At 35.9% G+C, this 23260-nt stretch overlaps 2 protein-coding genes and 1 pseudogene across 2 annotated transcripts; 1 reads left to right on the top strand and 2 right to left on the bottom strand.

The window, feature by feature from the left end:
- Positions 1-2638: 2638 nt before the first annotated feature.
- On the top strand, positions 2639-5189 carry LOC128192535 (bifunctional 3'-5' exonuclease/ATP-dependent helicase WRN-like). Its single transcript, XM_052865287.1, has 3 exons — positions 2639-2709; positions 3539-3886; positions 4061-5189. The coding sequence occupies exons 1-3, from the start codon at positions 2639-2641 to the stop codon at positions 5187-5189; spliced, it is 1548 nt and encodes a 515-aa protein (XP_052721247.1).
- Positions 5190-5843: 654 nt separating this feature from the next.
- On the bottom strand, positions 5844-6818 carry LOC128164950 (uncharacterized). Its single transcript, XM_052829108.1, has one exon. It carries the CDS (start codon positions 6761-6763, stop codon positions 5945-5947), a length of 819 nt encoding a protein of 272 aa, XP_052685068.1. The 5' UTR covers positions 6764-6818; the 3' UTR covers positions 5844-5944.
- A 540-nt stretch (positions 6819-7358) lies between these two features.
- Positions 7359-11090, bottom strand: LOC128170301 (uncharacterized; annotated as a pseudogene).
- Between the last annotated feature and the right edge of the window lie 12170 nt (positions 11091-23260).

Here is a 23260-nt window from a genome sequence, read left to right as displayed (position 1 = left end):
AAATTTCGCCAGGGAGGTGTGTCTATGCATTCTTAAACAAGACAGTGAAAGAATCGGAGGACCCGGAAAGCACGTCGAAATTGACGAAAGTAAATTCGGCAAAAGAAAGTACCACCGTGGTAAGAGAGTAGACGGAGTGTGGGTATTCGGGGGGATAGAGAGAGAGAATCAAAAAAGTGTTTTTTTGAAGTTGTAAAAGACAGAAGTGCTAATACCTTAATCCCCATCATCAAAAAATTTGTTGAACCAGGGACAATCATTTTATCAGATTGTTGGAAGGCATACTCTTCATTGAAATCCGAAGGCTACCAACACTTGACCGTCAACCATTCAATAGAATTTAAAAACAAGGAAACAGGAGCTTGCACCAATCTTATTGAATCTACTTGGAATGCAGTAAAGAAATCTCTCCCCAAAACTGGAACTCAAAAACAACACTACGACAGCTATTTGATCGAATACTGCATCAGAAAAAAATATTTAAGGTCAGACGACACGTTCCTCAATTTTAGATAACTTTTTCCGGGAATTTGTTAATGGTTTACAACTACTTTGACAAGCTTTCTTGCAAAAAATTAGGGTACCTTACCAGGCATTTCTGCAAAATACTATTATATGCAATTTCCTATATAATCTTCTTGAAGATACACTTGAATTGCTGATATGAAAATAAATACATCTACAGCAAAGCTAAATTCTCTAAAATAGACTATATTTCCGCCGGGGCGGGGCTTTGAACTCACGACCTCTAGAACCTATACGCAACTGGCAGTGAGCAGCCACGGTTCTAACCACTCGACTATCTAGGCATATAACCAAATGCAAGTAAATTTTGATCATTTTAAAAGTAATTATAAAATTTAAATTTTTTGTTGGAACTCTTTATTACGAGGAGATACAATAAAGATTCTCGAGGAACGTGTCGTCTGACCTTAAAAGAAGCCAACGATAAATTTCTCACTTTCCTTGAACTCATTAAACGCGTTTACAAGTGCCAAAAAAGACGGCCTTTAGCCAATTTGACACAACACAACCAGGTAGATCAGTTGAATGCCAGCACGGATTTATTTGAAGACTAAGGTATGTTTATTTATTTATATTTTACAATATATTGGGGGATGCCGCCCCCAAGCCCCCGCTTGCAATGCAAAATGGCGGCGCCCATCACTGTGTATACGTTGCTAAGTTATTTCGCCGCTCCGGGTCACGCGCGGATCCATTTACAAAATGGCGGCCGTACCGGTAAAGTGCAGTCTATCCTTTTTGAGTTTTGGGTAGACGCTAAACAAAGAAAAAACTTGCAATGGCCTTACTTTCAAAAGCAGTCATGATTCACTTCCCACGATCTCAAAAGATAAAGATGTTTCCCCCAAGATATTAAAAGATTAGGATTTACTTCCCAAGATTTGAAGTGATCTAGATTCGGCCAAGATTTAAAAAGACCAAGATTCGACCAAGATATTTTAGGCGGCAATATTAGATCACATGCTTGCCAGGTCACGGGGGATCTAGACGCTCAGACAGGGTTTTTTTGTCACGAAAAAAGCTATAATGTGAAAAAAATATATGAATGACAATATCTGATTAAACAAAGGGAGACGTAGGCATTTCATGTTTTCCCCCTTTTCCGCTTTTTTTTTAATATTCTAAACCAAGATTTTACCTTTTTGATGAATACAAAAGCATGCATTTATTATACATTTCACTACATATTTTATAAAATACACTTTTGTTAACTATTTCTAAATAAGTCATTTTGTTTCTAGCGAAATTACTTTCCTTTTCTTTTACTTCAAAGCTATGACTGTGAACATTGCAATGAAAACAACTCATCATTATTTCTGAATACTTTTAATCTATTGTCCTGTGTATACATACCTGTGAAAATTACATGGCCATATCGTTAGTTACCTGGAGCCAGCGTGTGCAATCAAGCGTGCAGCGAGAACCTCGTTCTATCCGATAGCGCGTTCAACTAACTTTCACCTCGTAATATACGGAGTCTCGTTATAAACGATCTCGTTGTATCCGAATTTTAAAAAAAGGAAGTAATAAAGAATTACTTGGGACCAAACAATCATCTCGTTATAAGCGGTACCTCGTTATATCCGAGCTTGTTATACCCGGAGGCCACTGTATTAGGATTGTATGTTTTAGTTTATTCATGTTTATCTATGGAAATGAGTTTTAAAGAATTTAATTACATTTATCGCTATATATGGTAAATGCTATTTATCGAAGAAGAATCAATCAAGCGGCATAACTCTTATAATTTTAGTAACCAATATTTTATTCAAGCACGATAACTCTTAATCAATGGGCGCGGGTACTTAAGATGTCAATAATGTAATGACGTCATTATTGCACGTGGAATTATCGATTGGTTTGATGCTGCCAATATCGAACAGACGACGGACGTGGATTGAGAGAGCAGTAATTCCAAAGTACAATATGATGTAACTGTCAAAAAGGAAGTCAAAATCCCCATATGCCAGGCCAGCATGTGCACCGGCCGCCGCCAGAAAAGCAACTGCCGCAACGGTGTCAGTCAGAAATAGCGACTGCCAGACACCTGGTGAAGCTAACCCCCATGCTGTCACAAAGGCAACGGAATCCTTGAATTTAGAGACCCATTCTGATGGCAAAGGTCCAGCTTTTCATCAAACACTCATTCTTGGACCTCCATGTCAATGGCAGCCCATTCATCAGGTATAATCAATGCTTTTGACATTTGTACCAATGCTTTAAGTAACGGCATACAGATGTTCAACACTCCAAATTCATTATGTAGCATAACAGATGCATTGGGTATCCATGTACCTCAGATTGTTAGACAATCTATTTACAACAATGAATTCGTTCACATGCAAAATAAGTTACACCTCAAACCTCATGACGAACCCCAACAACAATTAGCTTTTGTCAATGGTAAATTGATCATGACCTACAGTTCCGATTAAAACGATCTCGAAATCACAATATGATACCCTGAAATCAATGATACATTTAATGGAACCACACTATGCACTGGTCAAATTGGGACACATTGCACATAGCCTCTGACAGCTATGGCTCTTTTGGGTGCGGGGTAATTTTCGGTTCACACTGAGCCTATCTTCAATGGCCATTAGACTGGTCATCCGAAGATCGTAGAGACCTGGCCTACCTGGAGTTAATTCCAGTAATTAATAAAAAAAAAACCCATCAAAGTCATCAACTGTTATGTCCCTTCATAGACCTCTATTACTACAGCTCCTCAGGTTCAACATTCAAATTAGATGTGAGCACATACCAGGTCCTTCAATATCTTCGCTAGCCAAGGGTGACGATCCACTCTGCTACTCTTTTCACCCTTGGCAGATCGAGTCGACTTTTGTTAGTTTCGGGGAGCGCCCTCTAATGGAAATCGAATTTAGCTTCCGTCAACTTCAGCCAATCAGAGTTTACGTAACATAAGGAGTAATCATCAAAATGGCTGCGCCCATAGAAAATAATATTGAAGCAGATATTTGCAAAAGAAAGCTATTTATGCTGTCAGTGATAGAAAAGATGTTTTCGTCGGAACGAAAACAGGCAGTGGAAAATCTTTGACCTACGAGTGCATTCCAATACTTTTTACCGGAGCGTGTGTCGTTATAATAACGCCGCTAATTTCTATAATGTCTGAACAATGTAAAAAATTGACTGCTTTGGGTTTCAAAGCGACCTACATAGGAAAAGACTCGGCTGAAACTAATGACATAATAAATGGGGAGTATGACTTTATTTATGCAAGTCCCGAACAGCTGGTTGGCGATATGAAATGGCGAGATGTCCTGAAATCTGATGTCTACCAGCGAAAGCTAAGAGCAATCGTAGTCGATGAAGCACACACAGTCATTCAATGGTAAGTGACTTAGATTTTTTAAAGTTAGACATACAGTTAACAAATTAGCTGAGGTTGTAAGAAATTATAACAATTGATCTATGCTGTATATAATAGATAATTTGGTTTAGAACTGAAGTTGCTCGCTGAAAAAAAGTATACAAACATATAGTTATATAATGTTATATGTTATAGGGGAGAATCTCAAGACAAGAAAACAGAACCATTTAGAGGATGGTTTCTTAGAATTGGGGAACTTCGTTCACTGTGTACCAGCGCTCAAATGGTGGCACTTTCAGCAACAGCAGGGCCAAGCAACAGAAGAAAAATATTAAATCAATTAAGCTTTTCTTCCAATGCAGAAATTGTTGTTGAATCTCCTGACAGATTGAATATAAAAATATCATCCAAATGTATTCCTAATAATGACAAAATCGAGAATGTGTTTGCATGGTTAATTTCTGACTTGAGAGCACTAAAAGAAAAGATGTCACGTCATGTTATATTTTGTGAGTCTATATCTGATGTTTCAAAACTGTACGTTGCTTTTGTTAAAATATTTGGTGCAAACTGTGAATTGATTAACATGTATCATAGTAAAACTAATGAAAAGTTGAAAGAAAAAATCAGAGCTGACATGGCTGTGGATGGGAAAATTCGAATTCTTATATGTACTAATTCTGCTGGGATTGGCGTTAATTTTTTTGGCCTGAATAATATTGTTCATTATGGATTGCCCAGAGAAATGGACACTTTCGTGCAACAAATGGGGCGATGTGGTAGAGATGGCATGCTGTCAAATGAACTCATACTATTCGAAAACCACAAGGGACACTTAAAGAAGGTTGAATGTGAACTCGTAAAATTGGCAAAAGACAGCAATGAATGCAGGCGAAATAATTTGTGGAAAGCATACGCGATGAAAAAAACTAATATCATTCCTATTCATAATTGCTGTGATGTCTGCGAGAAGAAGTGTAGTTGTGATGATGACACTTGTCCAAACACCCACAAAGTTAACCAAGAGACAGAACAGGAAGAGGAAGCAGAGGAAGAAATGAGTCGAGAGGTGTCTGAAGAAGACAGAAAATTTCTCAAACAAAAGTTATTAGCTTTGAAATATCAAATATCGGTTGAATATGACAGTGTTTTGCAATTTGAGTTAATTTATGGTTTAACAGATAAAGTTATTGATAGTGTTGTTGAAATATGTCATCTAATATTTAATCCAGATGATGTCATGAAGTGTTGTCAAATATGGTCATATGCATCAGCTGTATTTGGAGACATAGAATTTTATCAAATAGACACTGACTCTGAATAATAGTGTTCTGTATAAAAGTGCCCCACAACAGCTCGATATGCCAATCAATTATTGTTAAATTATAATAGTTTCGAGTTCAAGAGATTAGTCAACCATTTCAACAATTTTTCATTTCCTATAATGTTTGATGTACATACATCTCCTGTGGTTTAGGTATTATTATAACAAATGATACATCATTTTTTTTCTACTGGTTGTGTTAGATTTACAAGTGCCTATCTGCAGCTTTTGTTTATTGCATGGGCGATTAACAATGATACATCAGAACAGATTATGTTTATTATTTTGTCATTTTAGTAAGACATGACACTAATCAATTTATGTAGAGATATAAAATTTATATGAAATAAAATAGACTTGCTGATGTATTTATTAATCTTTTTGAAAAGAAATGGCATTTTACAAATGTTGGGCTGAATGTAAATTGAAAAAAAATGATGGATAATTTTGTCTAAAACATAAGTGAAATACATGCACATGTATTACATATTTTAAAATATCAATCGCGATTATAATAGGGACATATATTCATTTCTCTTTATAAAAAGTCTTATAAAAGAATAAAACATCATAGTCCAATTTTATAAAGAAGATAATGTAAGTGCACTGTTACAATAGTTGAGGCATATAAATATGATACTTAATTAAATGCAACGCTCTTACTGTACATAATTCAAATTGTTGAAATAATTTAAAATTGGAAAGGTCTGTTCATAAAATCCATCAATTGTTTCACTTTCTATACACTTTTAAGTTTAAATACATTCATAGGATAGTCGCTCCTTGTTTTCGGAAAGCCATTTATGTAGCTCAGTCACTTTCACACGCGAATATACATCTTTAAATCCTGGAAAATTAGAAAATTCTCTGCCAGGAGTTCTCTCAAAAATGTTTGCTGATATAAGTTCATTCACCATAGCAACAATGTCATTCAGTTTTGATGGTGGGGGTCTTTTGTGTCCAGTCTTCTTTTTTTCCATTTCTTTCTGCATATTGATCAGTATTTCTTCTTGAATTTGCAAGGACAATGCTGCATTTCTAGCACTTTTGTAAGTTGCATTAGATCCTTGAGCATGAATCCTTTTCTTGACTGCTTGAACTAACAGTTCAACTAGGTTGTCATTTGGAATATTGTGACCTGTATTTCCTTGTAAGTTAGCTGTACAGTTCCATAAGTATTCGTAAGCCATTTTTGGTGTTAGCAAAGCATAGCAATAGGCCATAAACCTGAATAACCACAACTGGTACTTGCTATGGTTTCCCACACGTGACAGTAACATCTGCAATTTGGAGTTTAGCAAAATGCGGTTGCCATCCCCCATCTGGTAGGCATCGTTTGTATCCCTTAGAAGAAGGGCACACTTCATAAATGAGGCGGAGTACACAGCAATATGGTCACAGTCTTCTTGAGGTATATTCACCCCTGTGTTTTCAGTGATGTTCCACCGATGCTGGTCTCTCAGATGCCGTTGGAGTCCATTTGCAGTCTTGTATTGCCTGTCACAAACTTCACACACATAACGCTGTTGCCGGTTGTCAAACATTGCCTCAATCTGTCGTTTCTGTGTATCCATCGCAGCAGCTTCTGTTGATAATGTTGGCAAGTCTGAAAATTACATGAAAAATACATTTTTTTTTAATTTTGTACTGCTGAGGCCCTATAAAATTTCATATACATGTATTTACAACTGCAAATATTATTTCTTATAATTACAAATTAGTGCAAACAAATTTAATTCTTATCGAGTTTAAAGATCATAATGCCACAATGAATATCACAACGGAGATCACACAAGCTTACTATGATACAATATTTTCATATAAAATAGTGTTATATTCTGATTTTGGTTGTAGTGGGCTGAAACTCAAATGTAAATAATAATATTAGCAATGTTAAAAAATTCACAGGGATATAAACTTGGTTGTTACATGATAAAATTTACTGAGAAGCGCTTGATTTTGCACTTCACATGCTTTGATCATGTGACCAGTCAAGTTCATCTCCCAGTGAACTTTTTCACGTTGTTATCTATTTTTTAGATGGATCAATTTTATATAAGCAATGAATTTACTAGTTAAACACAGAGCATACAATTTACTGGCATTATTTCATTAATTATCCTACATATTAATTAGGTGCATTATTAAATAAATTATAGGTACCATTGGGTATTTTTATGTATTTCTCCAAAATTTCCTTAGATATTTGCGAGATGAAATTGTACTGTTCCTCCTATGGTAGGATGTCAAACAGTGTCTGTTTTCTACTGGAAATTTCATCTATGTCCGACAGATCCAAGAGGTGTAAACAGGCTGTCACAATGTAGGCATCCAAACAATCATCAATAAATGAATAGTGGGCCCTAGAAAAACAATCATAAAGAAAGTACAATATACATGTACATATTGCTCAACAGAATGTAAATAAACATAAAAACATTTTTTAAGGATGCTAAATTTGTCATACATGTATTTCTGCACAACTTCTTCAGAGCCATGAACGTCAATCCGACCTATAAAGTTCCAGAGTTGGCATAAAGATCCTCTGTCTCCCGAGGCAGTTTTCTTGTAGAAAATCTGATATATAAGCTGAAATAAATAGAATTTGACAATAATATAAATGATAATTTCTGTTAAGAATTAAACACATATTGACACTATTGCAATATTAAAGTGACAGAAAATGTACACATAAATGAATGGAGTGAATGATCTGAAGTGATGGCAATTTATTTTTTATATCAGATAGGTTAAAATGATATATATATTGGATAGTGATAATGCTAAGATATCAAAAAAAGGATAATACTAGTCCATGCATCAAACAACATGCTCATAATTAATTAAATAAATCATCAATAACTGCTAAATGTACCTCACTACACCTAGACTTATAATATTTAAGACATCACAAGATGGCAATTTAAATGTTTTGTTAAAAAGTACATATCCTTCGATTGGGTTGTATATTATAATAGCTCAATGGTTACAGTATTGGGCTTCTGAACCGCAGATCATGAGTTCGAATCCGCCCGGTGTAATATTTCATTCAAAATTGCACATTTTTTGCCTTTAAACTTAAATACTTCTTACCATTATGATATCTATCATAATCAAGTAATTATCTGCCGATTTGAGAAAATTGATCACAGTGTAATGAGGCACCTGAACTTTGAAAAAAAAATGAATGAAACTATAATGATGTAAACACAATATACAAATTTGAAAGAAAAAACAATTTTAACCCTAAAAGATTAGGGGTTTAGGAAATCCATTTGCTAATTGAACAAGTGCCCCCCCCCTTTCCATGTTTCACAAAATCTGTTAATCATACAGTAAATAAGAGATGTTTGTAAAACACTTATGCCCCCTCCCTTAGACCTCTGTGAAGAAAATGAACAAATTTCACTTCAGTATGTGCAATCTCTGTGAAGAAAATGAACGTAAACCATTGTTGGACCGACCGACAGCAGACAGCAGCAAAGCAATATGCCCTCCCTTCTTCGAAAGGGGGGGGAGATAACAAATAACAATAATTTTAGAAGATTGGCTTTCTTGAAGAGGCATTTAAGTTTACCGGTATGCACATGACAAAATCAAAATTGCAAGTTCCTTTCAGTATGATTATGTTTAATGCATTGCAGAACACGTTGTTCGGGCTTGTTGTCTGACATCAAACTATCTCTTATCATCTATATCTAGCCATGTTCAATCCAACAACCCCAGATTTTTTTAAAAAGTTAATGAAACTGACTAATAAAATGTAAAACGAACATGCCTTTTGAAACAAGAAACTTAAACATCAACTGTGGCCCATTATGATACCAAAAGAAGGTTCGTCATTCTGTGTAATCCTTCGGGACGGTGTATTAACCCACCGAGTCTGTCATAATCTGTGTCACCATTCAACATGGCAAGTTGAGCTGAATAAGCTCGTTCATTGGTAAGCACGTCACCTCCGAACACCTTTTTCTTGATGACCGCTGGATTTTTTTCATCAGTATGTGCAATGTAATTGGCATGTATGTGTTCCAAGATAGTGATCATGTCCTCAGACTTGTTTTCACTTTTATCCAACATGTCTAGCAGTACAAAATTTGACTTTTCTGCAAGTTCCTTCAAATGAGGGTTTTGAATGAACTTGGGCACACAGTCTTTGTACTTCTTAAGGCAACCCACATATTTGACAAGGACATTTGTTATATGGTATATGAAGTGTTCATCCAATTTTCTACACTCGTCGAAATTTGGTATAAATGTACAATTGTCAACTGATTTGATATCTGCGATTGGTGCTGTATCATTTAACAATGGATTCAGAACTCTTTTTTGTAGCCCCACCAGAAGAAACCAGTGCCAACTCTGCCTTTTTCTATCTACACTCATCTGAGATGGACTTCTAGTTATGTCTATGTTATCCCCAATAATATCACAATATATCTGAGAATCATTCTTACCCGATTCTTCTAATTCTTCCTTTTCCTTCAGCATAAGGGTTCCAATTTTCTCTTTCTGTCTCTGTAAGAGCCTCTGTTTCTGCTTTGACATTGCTGATGATGATACACATACACCAAGTTTTTCTAAAGTATCAGTAGCCTGCAATGATCGATATTTAAGTACTATACATGGGAAATCTGTTTATTTAATTTTGGTCCCTGCTAATTTTTATATTGTAAATAATATTAATTCAAGCTAATTCTGTATTCATGACAATTTTTCTTACAGAATATTAGCCATTTAAACTGGTGCAGTTTAGGCTACGTTTACCTTGCTATAATTATAAATCTCTGAACATCATATTTGCTTAATTGATCAATTCAAATATCATTCTTCAATCTTCATTGTAAACTATTCTTTATGAAACAAAAACAGTATACCACCCGTTATATAGTTAAATGTGTAAATTGTAAAATAAAAGATAATCAATGACACAATTTAACTCCTTGATTACAAAGATTTGTATTATCCTAATATTTTCTTAAAAACCAACCTCATCTGTTGCTCCCCCTTTATCTAAAATCTGAGCTACTATGTGGTGTAATGCTGACAACTGGTTGTTGCGAAATTTCAGCGCCACTGCTGCAATGACAACAGTTACCAAAATGGATCCTTTCACAGAATGTTGCAGAACTCCATGCAACAGAGGAGCTTTCTTTTGTATTTCAATGTTCAATTTGTCCAAGAAGAAAGTTGACACATTTTCACTACTGAAATCTCTTAATACTGAAGGGAACTTTTTGGAACACAAGGCAGCACAGTCCTTCTCCACTTCAGAGAAAACGGCTTTGTTCACCGCTGCTTTTAGTGGTGTTTTGTAGATAATTCTTCCAATTCTGTCACATGAACTGTTGTTTGTTAAGGTTTTGACAATTTTCTGTCAATGACCTAATGGAATAATTCTACTTTTCACTTTCTTACTCTTGGTAGTTCTGTACAGCACCTAAAATCAACAGTTTATAAATTTTGAATATATATTATATTCACTTGTTCAAGTTATCAACATATTTTCAGCTCATCATATCATAAAATTGAAAGTGTGTTCTGGTATTGAGAAAATGATAATAGTAATATAAAATATCAAAATACCTTGAGTTTACTTGGCGACTTTATGGTAATAGACGAGGCTTTCTGATTTTCTGGAGCTGATTTTAATGTTTCTACACATGGTATCTCCATCTGATCTGCCTTTTGTAAACTGATTTTGGCATGACTTTCTCCGAAGTCGTTTTTTTGGGGGGTGGAAAATAACGTTCTTTTACTTTTCCTTGGAGTTGGTGAATGCACTATTGTTCGTTTATCTTGGGACTTTGGGGTTCTTACTTTAATCAGTTGTATCGTTTTAGAATGTTTCTCCCTTAAAATTCCTAACACTTCACTCTTTTCCCTCCTGAGAGAGTCCATTTTGTGAATCAAATCAGTGTCAATCTTGCAAAGTTTATTAAGCTTCGTAAAGCAAAACCCACACACGTATTTCGAAAGTCCATCGTTTGGAGAGGCTCTATAATCTAAAACCTGTGTCAACTGTTGAAAAACGCCAAAGGTTTCGCCAAAAATCACGCGTCTGTGTTTGATAGGCAGACAGTCATTACAAACACGACATACGTCTATGGTCGCAGCCATATTTGTTTACGATGATGATACAAGCGTTGCGATTGGATCAGCTATACGTAGCTGCGTCCAATCAAAGAACAGATCGTATCTCCTACAAAAGTCGACTCGATCTGCCAAGGGTGAAAAGAGTAGCAGAGTGGATCGCCACCCTTGGCTAGCGAAGATGGTCCTTCAAATACTATAGCTGATGCTATATCTCGTTTTCAGTGGCAAAAGTTAAAAAAAACTGGCCCCAAATGCGGAATACTATCCATACCATTTCCATTTGAAAAGGAAGTAGAAAAACTACTGGACGCATCAGTTGCTCCTAACACCCAAACTGTTTATCAGAAGGGCATTGACTTATTCATGCAATTTAGAGGGCTGTATAACATCCAATACATTTGGCCTCCATCTGTTGAACAATATATCAACTTTATAGCATTCTAATAATCTACGAGTGTATCATATTCAATTGCCAAAACTTATTTAGAGGGCATTAGTTTTAGCTTAAAGTTAAGCAATCTTCCTGATCCGTGTCAATTTTTTATTGTTAAAAAAAGCACTACTCGTGTTTAAGCAATTTAAACATAAAAAAGATACTAAAAGTCTAATAACTTTCCCACTGTTAAAAACAAGAGGCCAATGGGGCCACCTCGCTCACCTGAGCAACAATGACGTTTTATGGGCGTTCAAAGGATATTGTACCATATGGCCCCTCGGTAGAAAAACAAAAATATAAATATTGTAAAGTATTCGGATTTTACACTTATATTTGCGTACACGTAATCTTTGACATTGTTCCTTCATGGAATACCGTTTTTACCGAAAATAAGAAAATTCTATGCAAGATATAAAACTAGACATTTGGAAGGGGTGCACTGTTAACTTCCAATTCCCTATATTTACGTTCTGCCCCTCCTAACCCCACTTTATAAAGCTATCAAAATATCTGAGAGCATATAAGTACATTTCCTTTCACAACTACTTACTAGCTATTGTATTTAAAAAGAAAACAACTTTATAATAGTTATTGTATTATATCAAAAAAAAATTCCTATAGATGTGAAGAACAAAATTGTGCCTCAATGCGCTCTATTCCTCAAATTAAAAACATTCAAAAATTTGTCTTCCCCATTATACTAGTACACGCTTGTTGTTTACCTGGCGTAAACTCGTGTGACTTTTTAACCTTACTTACTTGATTGATGAATAACTCGATAAATAAATGTTGTCACGTGACATGTTAAAGAGCTATTATAGTCAATGTATTGACAGGCACATTACTCTATTTCACTAAGGCCCACCCACTATTTTCATCTTTATTCAAAAACAACAAATGGCTGCAAACCAGGATGATTTTCCGCTGTAATATTTTCTTAGGAATAGCGATAATGCCTTTACCCCATTAACAATATGTGTCAGAACTATGGAAACTGTTTTAACGGTGTCCTTTTTATTCTTTTTGAATAAACTATGAAATATTAAGTTTCTTCTTAAATAAGCCCACAAACTCGGACAATGTCGACCCGGGCGTATCTACACAATTTACCTACTTTGAAATCAACAATCTTCAATAAATTCCAAAATACGCACTGTTGTGCAGCAGTATTTTGCAGCGAATACAGATTTACCAGTCTGTAACATATCCTGAAAATTTCAATGACATTGTTATTTTATTACGGACGTAAATTGAAAAATCTCGATCTGCCCCAGCTTTTATTTTGCCCCAGCCCGGGTTTTAAGTCACATACCACTATTTTATCGTACTTATTGACCAAGCTAGTAGTTCCATTCAAAAAATGTATGCATTATTTATAAATTTCCCAGGGGTGCTAAATGGGCGAATTTGGTTCTTTTTATGGCACGGATCGATGGAAAGAAGAAGGTTTGAAAATAATAATCTATAAAGGCGCAATAGAACGGGTGTAAAAAGGCCAATGTTTACACAAATTCCAAAGTTGAATTTTTCATGGTAGGGGTTATTTTAAGGGTCATATTTCAATCCCGTCTCGATTAATTTTCCTGTAGTTTGGATATGTTGTTGGACGAGTGTCATTTTATGGGTATGCTGTATTTGAACTCATTTGAGCAGGTGGAACTTTTCACATATATTATAAAAGTATTGTTATTATAATGTATTCTAGTAATATAATTATTCTGTGTATTATATATTGCATAGTCAAGGTTGTTATTTGAATAGATTTTACTTACATCAGGTAGTCTTTGATATTACTTAAGCAATTAGTATGCAGTCAAGCATAGTGCTTGGCTGGTCAGTGAAACTGCCTGAGGTATATAATTAAGTATCTTCTCCAAGGGTGATACTGATGTTGGAACAACAGATAGAGTCAAACATCGCATTGATTTAGAGGATACGACACCCTTCAAACAGCGATACAGAAGAATTCCTCCATCAGTGATCGAAGTGGTTAGAACTCATTTACAGGAACTCTTAGCCAGTGGAGTGATACGTCCTTCTCACTCCCCTTTCTCATCCAATGTAGTGTTGGTGAGGAAGCATGATGGTGCTTTGAGACTGTGTGTCGTTTACCGACAATTAAACTCTAGAACCATTAAGGACAACTATGCTCTTCCTCGAATTGACGACATATTAGATTCTTTATCTGGTAACAAATACTTTACTGTTTTAGATATGAAGTCAGGTTACCATCAGATTGAAATAGAAGAACAACGCAAAGAAAGAACTGCTTTTACAGTAGGACCATTAGGGTTCTTTGAGTTTAACAAGATGAGTTTTGGTCTTGCTAATGCGCCTGCTACATATCAGCGCTTACAAGAAAAATGTCTAGGTGATTTGCATTTGAAAATATGCTTTATTTACTTAGATGATCTTATTATTTTTTCCAGAACCTTTGATGAGCATATTACCAGACTAAGACAAGTATTCAGCAGAATACAAGACTATGGGTTGAAATTATCCCCTAAGAAATGTTCTTTTTTCATGAAACAGGTGAAGTACATTGGGCATATAGTTTCTGGACAAGGGGTACAAGCTGACCCCGATAAGATCGACAAGGTTAAGAACTGGCCCACACCCACAAACCTAGATCAAGTTAGATCCTTTTTAGGGTTTGCCGGTTATTATAGAAAGTTTATCCAAAACTTTTCGTAAATAGCCCATCCCCTTATAGATGTTATGGCTACAGGTAAGAGACTTAGGGGTAAGCAACAACAGTCAACTAAGTGGAAATGGGACAAAGAGCAGACAGCTGCTTTTGAGACCCTAAAAGATAAGTTGACTACACCCCCTATTTTAAAATACCCCGATTTCTCCCTGCCCTTCGAATTGCACACAGATGCATGTGGTACAGGGCACGGAGCGGTTTTATGCTAGAAACAACATGGTTATAACCGAGTCATAGCCTATGCTAGCACAGGTTTGTCAAAGTCTGAGAAGAACTATCCCACTCATAAGCTTGAATTTCTCGCACTCAAGTGGGCCATTACCGAGAAGTTCTCAGATTATGTTATGGGTCAAACTTTCTCTGTTTATACAGATAATAACCCCTTAACATACATACTAACCTCTGCTAAGCTAGATGCTACTGGTCACCGCTGGGTTGCAGCCTTGTCAGCATATCAGTTTTCTATTACGTACAAGCCAGGTAAAACGAATACTAATGCTGATGCGCTGTCGAGGCTGCCACCGACACTCAGCGTGAACACAGTAAAGGCTATTTGCGACTCGGATCAGGGTCATCCTTTAATAGAGTGCTTACCTGTAGAGCCATCAACTTGTTGTTTTGCAGGTTGCACAGACGTGACAGTGTCATCATTGGAACAAACGCCTGACCACTTGGACCTTCATGAATTACAACAGAAAGATCCCATGATCTCTAAATGGGCTGAGTCTGTCAAAAGTGGACTTAGACCAAAGAAGGATTCATTGACAGAATACAATGGCAAAGTTATGTTTCGAAACTTTTCAAAATTTAGAATTAAGGATGACTTGCTTATTAAAGTCATACACAGAGATGATGGCAGTGAACAGCACCAGATGGTAGTTCCCAAGGAAGTCATTCCTATCATTTAACGACACCTGCACAATAACATGTGACATCCTGGTAGAGACAGAACCACTCCACTGGTCATTGACAGGTTTTATTGGCCCAAGATGAGGAGAGATATAACAACCTGGATTGAGGAGTGTGATAGGTGTCTGAAGTTCAAGACTCCGGACAACCAGCGAGCTGAACTAGTCAGCATCAAGACATCCTATCCACTTGAACTTGTCTGTATGGATTACTTGACCCTGGAACCTTGTAAAGGTGGAATCCAGAACAACCTAGTTATTACGGACCATTTCAGCAAATTTTCTGTCGCAGTGCCTACTAGGAATCAAACTTCCAAAACAACAGCTGATGCCTTGTTTCACAACTTTATTGTTCCATATGGTATTCCGACAACTCTTCATTCAGATCAAGGTGCTAATTTTTCAAGTAAGTTAATACCAGATCTTTGTTTTTTAACAGGTATTTCTAAATCCCGCACTACTCCATATCATCCAATGGGCAACGGCATCACTGAACGTTTTAACAGAACCCTCATTTCTATGCTGAGAACATTAGAACAGGATCAGAAGTCTGACTGGATGACTCACAAAGGGTCATTAGTCCATGCATACAATGCTACTAAGCATGAAACAACAGGTTTCTCCCCATATTTTCTTATGTTTGGTCCAGATCCAACATTACCAGTAGATCTAGTTTTTGGATTGGATAAACACGACAAAGTTACGACTTTGTCAAGGTGTATTGAGAATCTACAGTTAAGACTTGAGCGTGCTTATGAAGCAGCGAAGACAGCTTCGAAAAACATACAACATCGACAGAAGATGTATTATGATCAGAAGGCAAAAGGAGTCGGTTTAAGAGAAGGAGATCGGGTATTTGGTAAAGGTTGTAGCCTTTGACGGCAAACATAAAATTGCTGATCGATGGGAAGATACCCCATATATTGTGCTGCAGCAACCTAACAACAATGTTCCGGTATTTAAGGTCAAGAGGGAAGATGGAGAGGGTAGGTGTAAAACACTGCACAGAAATTTACTCCTCCCTATTGGATCTTAGCTTCCATCTCCAGTTCCACCGCCTAGACATAGGGTTCAGTCTAATAAATCAGAGCTTCCGAATACGCAGAGAAAACTCTCTCAGGTAGATTGTAATTCACAGGAAGGGTCTGATGAAGATGATATTTATGATGGCTTCATTGTACATGCAGGTACCGGTAACACCACAGTAGAGACTCACTCAGACCAGGAGGACGCTCCTGATATCAGTTTTCTACTGATGGTCAATAGTCAGGAGTCGATAGATGCAGACCAGACCATAGAAGAATAAACAGAGTCATATGAGGATGTTACAGATCTTGACACAGAATCTAGTGAGAAAGAACCTTCAGAACATAGTCAGTGTGAGGAAGACCCTATGGTTCCAGAGCCAGCCCCTAGAAGGACAACCAGAAATGCACACCAGCCAAAACGGATGAAAGATAACGTCATGTCAGAACAAGCGATCACTAAAACTTCATCACCAGAATGGTTGCAGAGAGCTGCATATCTGCAAGAGTTGATGGTTAGTGGTATGCTTAGTTCAGATGACAAACAGGTAACAACAGCTTTAGTCAGCATCATTGCTGGAAAATATGATTTTAATTGTATATGAATTTATTTGATGCTGAAAGTTTTTTTACAAGCTTATCTTTGCAGATGATTTTAGGTTCCTGGAATGGCGCGGACGCCATTCTTGCAACATGGTGAGAATGTGGCAGAATCATTTTATATAATATATATATGATATGTGTATTGTTATTATAATGTATTCTAGTAATATAATTATGCTGTGTATTATTTATCGCATAGTCAAGGTTGTTATTTAAATAGATTTTACTTACATCAGGTAGTCTTTGATATTACTTAAGCAATTAGTATGCAGTCAAGCATAGTGCCTGGCTGGTCAGTGAAACTGCCTGAGGTATATAATTAAGTATTGGCCAAATATTAGATATGTCTTTTAATCCTATTGCTGTTTTAGTTTTCTCTTCTGTGTTTGGATTGGTTAGCAAGGTTTTCCCTCCAAACGTTCTTAGATTTTGGTACCTCTTTGTCATGATCTTGATTTGAGCAGTCACAGTATATTTATCACAGACCTGACAAAAAACGTTTACTGATATAAGACTGACATTTCCTCTGTATTGGTAAGTTAATATGTTTATTATTAATACTAACAATATATCTAATTTATTTATTAAAATGTTTTTCAAGTAATTCTGCAGTAGATGATTTCCTTATCACATATTTATATCTATATATGTGTGTGTAATGTAAAGTTATCTCCCTTGTAATTGATTGAATTATTATACTGATATTGTATATCAGAATTCAAGTATAGTAATATGTCTATTTTATGTTATTTTATGTCTGATATATGTTATACAATTGTTACAGGGTCTAAATTCTTAATACATAAAGCCAAGTCGAACCCTCAACAGTCTTGACTTATTTATGATATGCAAGGACTGTTACAGTTTAAAGGAATGAGAGGGAAAAATAATTGTGGTCTGTGTCCTTTACCCCAAAGTATGGACTACCGAACCTGAAGTTATAAACAGATTGAAACACAAATTTCCTTTAATATTATTTTCGTAATAACTCAGATTTAAAACAGGATTAACCCATAATTTTGGTAATTTATATTTTCCTTTCCATAAGGATTATTTATGCTAAATAACGTTGAATTGACTCAGTAGTTGTTGAAAAGAAGATTTTTAAAAATGCACCTCTTTTTTCTTCAGTTTCGAGGTTTTCTCCGCTTTAAATCGGTCCTTCATTTCTGCAATTTATACTTGCCTTTCCATAAGGATGCTTTGTACCAAATTTGGTTGAAATTGGCCAAGCGGTTTTAGAGGAAAAGTTCAAAATGTAAAAAATTTAGACGTTGGACGAACGGACGACGGACAAAATGTGATCAGAATAGCTCATTTGAGCTTTCAGCTCAGGTGAGCTAAAAATCGTAGCTTCTTTACAACATGTTTTTAATAATTACTACGAACAGAATCTAATCCTTTTCTCCACTGCGTATACACTTGCATACTTTGCCGTACTAAGGGTATCGTACTAAGGGTATATGTTAGATAACCAGTACGCGTTGGAATTCCTGCAATTCAGCACTGCCTTTGCACAACATATCCATATCAACGTCATGCATCACCATTATATTAGATAAAACCAAAGCAGACCAAATAGGAAAGGGTATAGCAATTCAAATTAATTTGGCAAACGAAAATATAATGCTTTTTGACAATCTGCGAGCACTTTTTGAAACAACGTCCAACAAGAACCGATACATTGCAATTTTTTGCCATATTGATGGTTCACCCTTAACGATCAAGTCTTTACTAAAAGATACATACTTCGCACATCTGGATAGTAGGATCATCAATCCTAAGGAGGGTCTAGGATTACTGCAATCAGTCAACAATTGGTTCAAATTTGTCTCTGAAATCCTTAAATGTCACTGTGAATTGGTCTGAAAGGGGTGGACTATATTGGGAAGAAACTGAAGATCATATCTCACTACTGCTTCCGGAACATGGCACCCTACCTCGTGTATTGATCATTCACTGCGGTGGTAACAGTTTTAGGCTTGTGTCACTAATAAAAACAATAGCTTCTTGGGGTAATTTGTTTGTAAAAAACTGAACGGGGCACGAATACGTCATCCAGATATTGATATCAACCAGTAGAAGTTATTCCAAGATTATGACTTGGTAATTTCATATTTAGAAATATCATAAACATTGTTCTCATTAAGTTCCTTACAACAAAACAAAATGTCCACCCGTGCATTTAATTCGGCGGTATCTGTTAACGGTTGTCCAAAACTTAGTTTAATTTGAACAAATCTACTGCCCCATATAACCCCGTTTCAACCTATCTATCAATTCTCTTTTAAAATTGCAACTCCCAATTGGATACACGTGTATCGGAGACATTTTGCATCCAAATAATGTTTTGGATTGCTAATTTTAAACCTTATTGCTATTGGTAATGATTGAATAAGACTTGTGTCTTGAGGTATTGAATTGAATTGATTTGTAAAAGGCATGATGTCTTGTTCGCTAAATCCCCACCTTTTGATTGGCGGATGGATTGCTGTACACGTGTCTCGCGATTGAGCTTTGTTTGCTGACAGAAAATAGTGTCGAGAAAACACTTTATTTGTAGATGTTAAAAATTATTCCTTTGTCAAACCTGAGGAAAGAATCAAATTCATTCATGAGACCTGTGGAATTAGTAGTTTACTAGCATTTGTGCCAAAATCTGGGAATTTGTAGGAAATAACATTAGATGGAAAAGCCCCCGTACAGTACATGTGTACCTCCTTGAGCGGATAAAATAAGGTGACAACACTTTTGAATGTCAAGAAGTTGTACCGAACTCGTTAGAGGTTAGTTTCATGCACCTTCCTGCATATATCAATGCCATTGAAATCGTATCAATGGGTGTTTAACTATTGTCGCCAATTAACAGTAGGTTTTATTCAGGCACTATTAATGCAGACGGTACTGGGAATGCGAAAGTCGACTACCTGGCTAAGTGGTTGAGAGGCGATTGATGAACATTTCTATAATTTCTAATTATGTCCCCTCGTAAAAAAAGTGCGATCCTTTATTTTCACAATTTGGAATCCCCTTTGCATAAGGGTGCTTTATGATAAGTTGTTGAAATTGGCCAGTGAGTCTTGACAAGATTTTGATAATATAAAGATTACAGACGGACAGACAGACGCCAGACAAAATGTCATCAGAAAGGCTAACTTGAGCTTCAGCTAAGGTGAGCTAATAAAAAAGAAGTGCATTTGAAAAAAAAAAAATACAAAAAATAGAAATTTTAAAAGCTCCACTTTTCAAATTCTTTGGTTTAAGCTCAGTAGGTAAAGTAAAATGTGGTGATTGAGAATATCGTAGCGTCAAGAATAACATATAAACAAAAATGAGCGAGATATACATTTGAATGAACATTTGGAGGGTTATCCTAGATAACTGATGGATACATGGTATTTTACAGTTTCTGTTATATGCACCTTTTAAACAGTCAATTAGTGATGTAACCGTGGTGATGTAATCAATAAGAGTTATGAACAAGTTTACTGATAAAAACAAAATATTCAAAGGGCATTAAATAATAATGTTACCTGTGTATTGATTTGTGTACTTTTAACAAGTCAACTGTTATTTTGGGTTTTGCACCGAGGCTGACGAGCTAGTTGTTTGTGTCGTGTGAATTCAAAATTTCGTGCATTCGTAACAAAAGACGTTTCATCCGAAATGACATCTTCGCTAGCCAAGGGTTTCCGATACACTACGCTTCTCATAAACGAGAAGCGTAGTGTATCGGAAACCCTTGGCTAGCGAAGATGCCCTTTCCGATACACTACGCTTCTCATAAACGAGAAGCGTAGTGTATCGGAAACCCTTGGCTAGCGAAGATGCCGAAATGAAGGTGGACTTCGCTTTAAGCAATCGACGTCCTTCACATGTAATCTAAAGTTGCGCGTTTTGGTTAGGGCTTGCTTATCAGCAATTTTGTCACACCGGTAATTTTGCGGTTATCATTACTGGCTTTCAAAAGTCTGTGTACCAAGTCGTAGTTGTTACCCGCGCGATGATTTGTCTTCGTCTGCTTTTTAATTTCGGGTCTACCTGGTGGGACACCGCAATGTCGGATTGTGGTACCTTCAATTAAGCAGCGACAACGTCGTCGATCATGTCTCTTTCTTCCAGCAGGCAGCTGCTCCTGCTATACATCTAAAGAATATTGACTTTTTGTTTGAGGTATTCATTTTCCTTTTGAAGTGAGGTAATCTGAGTTTGGAGTTGTTCAATCATATGACTCTCAATAACGAGTAGACTCTTGACCGCTGATGCTAGGCGCTGGATATCATGATCAGAAATCATCAGTTGTTGAGGCACATGGCTGAGGTTTGGTGACGAGGATATTTTACGGACGCAGAAAAAATCATTTCCGGAAATGTTGATGAAATTGCATGGCATGTGAATCAGAACCCTGAGTTACTTGATGATGGTTAGGCAAACAACCTTGCGTGGACATGAACAATGTTGGCTTTGGGTTACCTTTATAATTTTTTGGCAAGTGATGGGTTGAATAGGTTGAACAAAATTTAGAGCGTTTTCGTTTGGATTGCAGGTCAAATTCAGATTTAGATATGTATCCAGTGTGAATCGTTCTTTTATTTGTTCATCGTAATAAGTACCCACGTAAGATTGCTTAATTTAGATATAAGATATATAGATATGTAAACATGGAACTGATTCAATGCCGTGAACAAAGGTGACACAGATGGAATCGTGCGATATGAGCATTAACTTACCTTGAAACAGGTGACCAGATCGCAAACATGTAAAATATACAAAATGATGTCCGTTCTTGAGTTAATAAACCAATTTCTATTCTTTGAATTCCATTTCATTTCAACTTCAATGTTTATGAAAGAAGACATTAGCATCCTTATGATAACAAACAAGACTGGAATCGAACAATATTCGACATGTCAAGCAGCCATTAAATGTTTTGAATTTTTAGTTTACCGAGCTAAAATTAATGATCAATAATCTGTAGGTATGTATATAGGAACAGGACAATTGCTATCAGACGATAATTAAATTATCAATAGCACAGAAACACATGTCAAGAAAATTCGGAGTTCATTTAGGTAGAAAACATTTTAGATTGTGAAAATTTTTATTAGAGAAGCCAAGGTAAAAAAATACAAGTTTTTAATTTGTTGAGACAACGATTCTTGACAATACATGGGAGACTTAATGTTATAAATACATTACATACTAGGTTTAAAATATGGTATTCATTGTCTGTAATTTAAATTCCATTTTGGGCTAGAGATACAATTCAGAAAGAATGTAATAATTTTTTTTCATAATTCAGAAAGAATGTAATAATTTTTTTTAATAAGAAATTATGGTATACACTTAAAGTTCTTTTAAACGAACACACGAATTACCTTGACTGTATATGCTATCAATTGTATTATAAAATTTAGATCCTACTCCAAATTGCTGGAGAGACATCACAATACCAACATGAACAACGGTATTAAAAGCTTGCTTGAAATCAACAAAGCAATTACGTTTGTCACATTATGTGTTAAATAATATATGCAACATAAACAAATATGGTCAGAGGATCTAGGTTTTTTGGTAAAACCAATTTGATAACTATTTATAATTTAAAAAAAAAAGTATTCTATTTATTGTTTAAGATGCTGTGAAAATATTACATATTGCACTTGTAACGGTGATTGCACGATAATTAATCGTATCATTCAAATCAACTGTCTGTAATTATAATTTATGCTAGACATTGATATACCCTTGCGCCCAAAATGTTGGATGTAACCCATGGGACAAGCAGGGGTTGAAAATATTTTTTAGAAGACAGATATTCTTTTTGAAAATGATTCATCAAATTGCTTCAAATTTTGGAAGTGTTCAAATCTCCTTGAGGGAGAAATACTTGACTATGTGCCTAATTCCATATAGCTGAGAGTTTCATCTCACGTGTAATCAATGGTTTTAGAAACACGAACAAAATAGGTAGGTGTCTGTTCTTTGACTCTCTTCAAATTAGTGGTTCCGATAAGGAGAACTTTTGTGGTGTGTACATCATTACAAGTGAGAGGCGAATTGTTCAACGAATGTATTCTCTCATCATGACTTACGATTAATCTTTTTTGTTTAAGTTTTGTGACTTGAGTTCATTGTCATTCCCAAGAGTTTGTTAAGCATATGCTTAGCTTCATGTAAGAGATTTTCGTGGTCTTTTATATAATTATGAAGTGCATACAATTATATATTTGAGTCTAGTTTGCCGATACCTTTTACAGTCCCACTTCAGCCCGACGACGTTATCGTTTCTCACA

This window comes from Crassostrea angulata, chromosome 1, assembly GCF_025612915.1.
Source record: "Crassostrea angulata isolate pt1a10 chromosome 1, ASM2561291v2, whole genome shotgun sequence".
Taxonomy (NCBI): domain Eukaryota; kingdom Metazoa; phylum Mollusca; class Bivalvia; order Ostreida; family Ostreidae; genus Magallana; species Magallana angulata.
Note: the sequence above shows the minus strand (reverse complement) of the source record. Positions and strands in the feature narration are given on the sequence as shown.

What these genes read in the sequence shown, in the direction of transcription:
- LOC128192535 (XM_052865287.1), top strand. Translation starts at nt 2,639, where the DNA reads ATGGCAAAGGTCCAGCTTTTCATCAAACACTCATTCTTGGACCTCCAT. An exon ending in AATGGCAGCCCATTCATCAG is followed by an intron (nt 2,710 to 3,538) that starts GTATAATCAATG and finishes TTATGCTGTCAG; the next exon opens with TGATAGAAAAGATGTTTTCG. An exon ending in GCACACACAGTCATTCAATG is followed by an intron (nt 3,887 to 4,060) that starts GTAAGTGACTTA and finishes TATATGTTATAG; the next exon opens with GGGAGAATCTCAAGACAAGA.
- LOC128164950 (XM_052829108.1), bottom strand. Translation starts at nt 6,763, where the DNA reads ATGGATACACAGAAACGACAGATTGAGGCAATGTTTGACAACCGGCAA.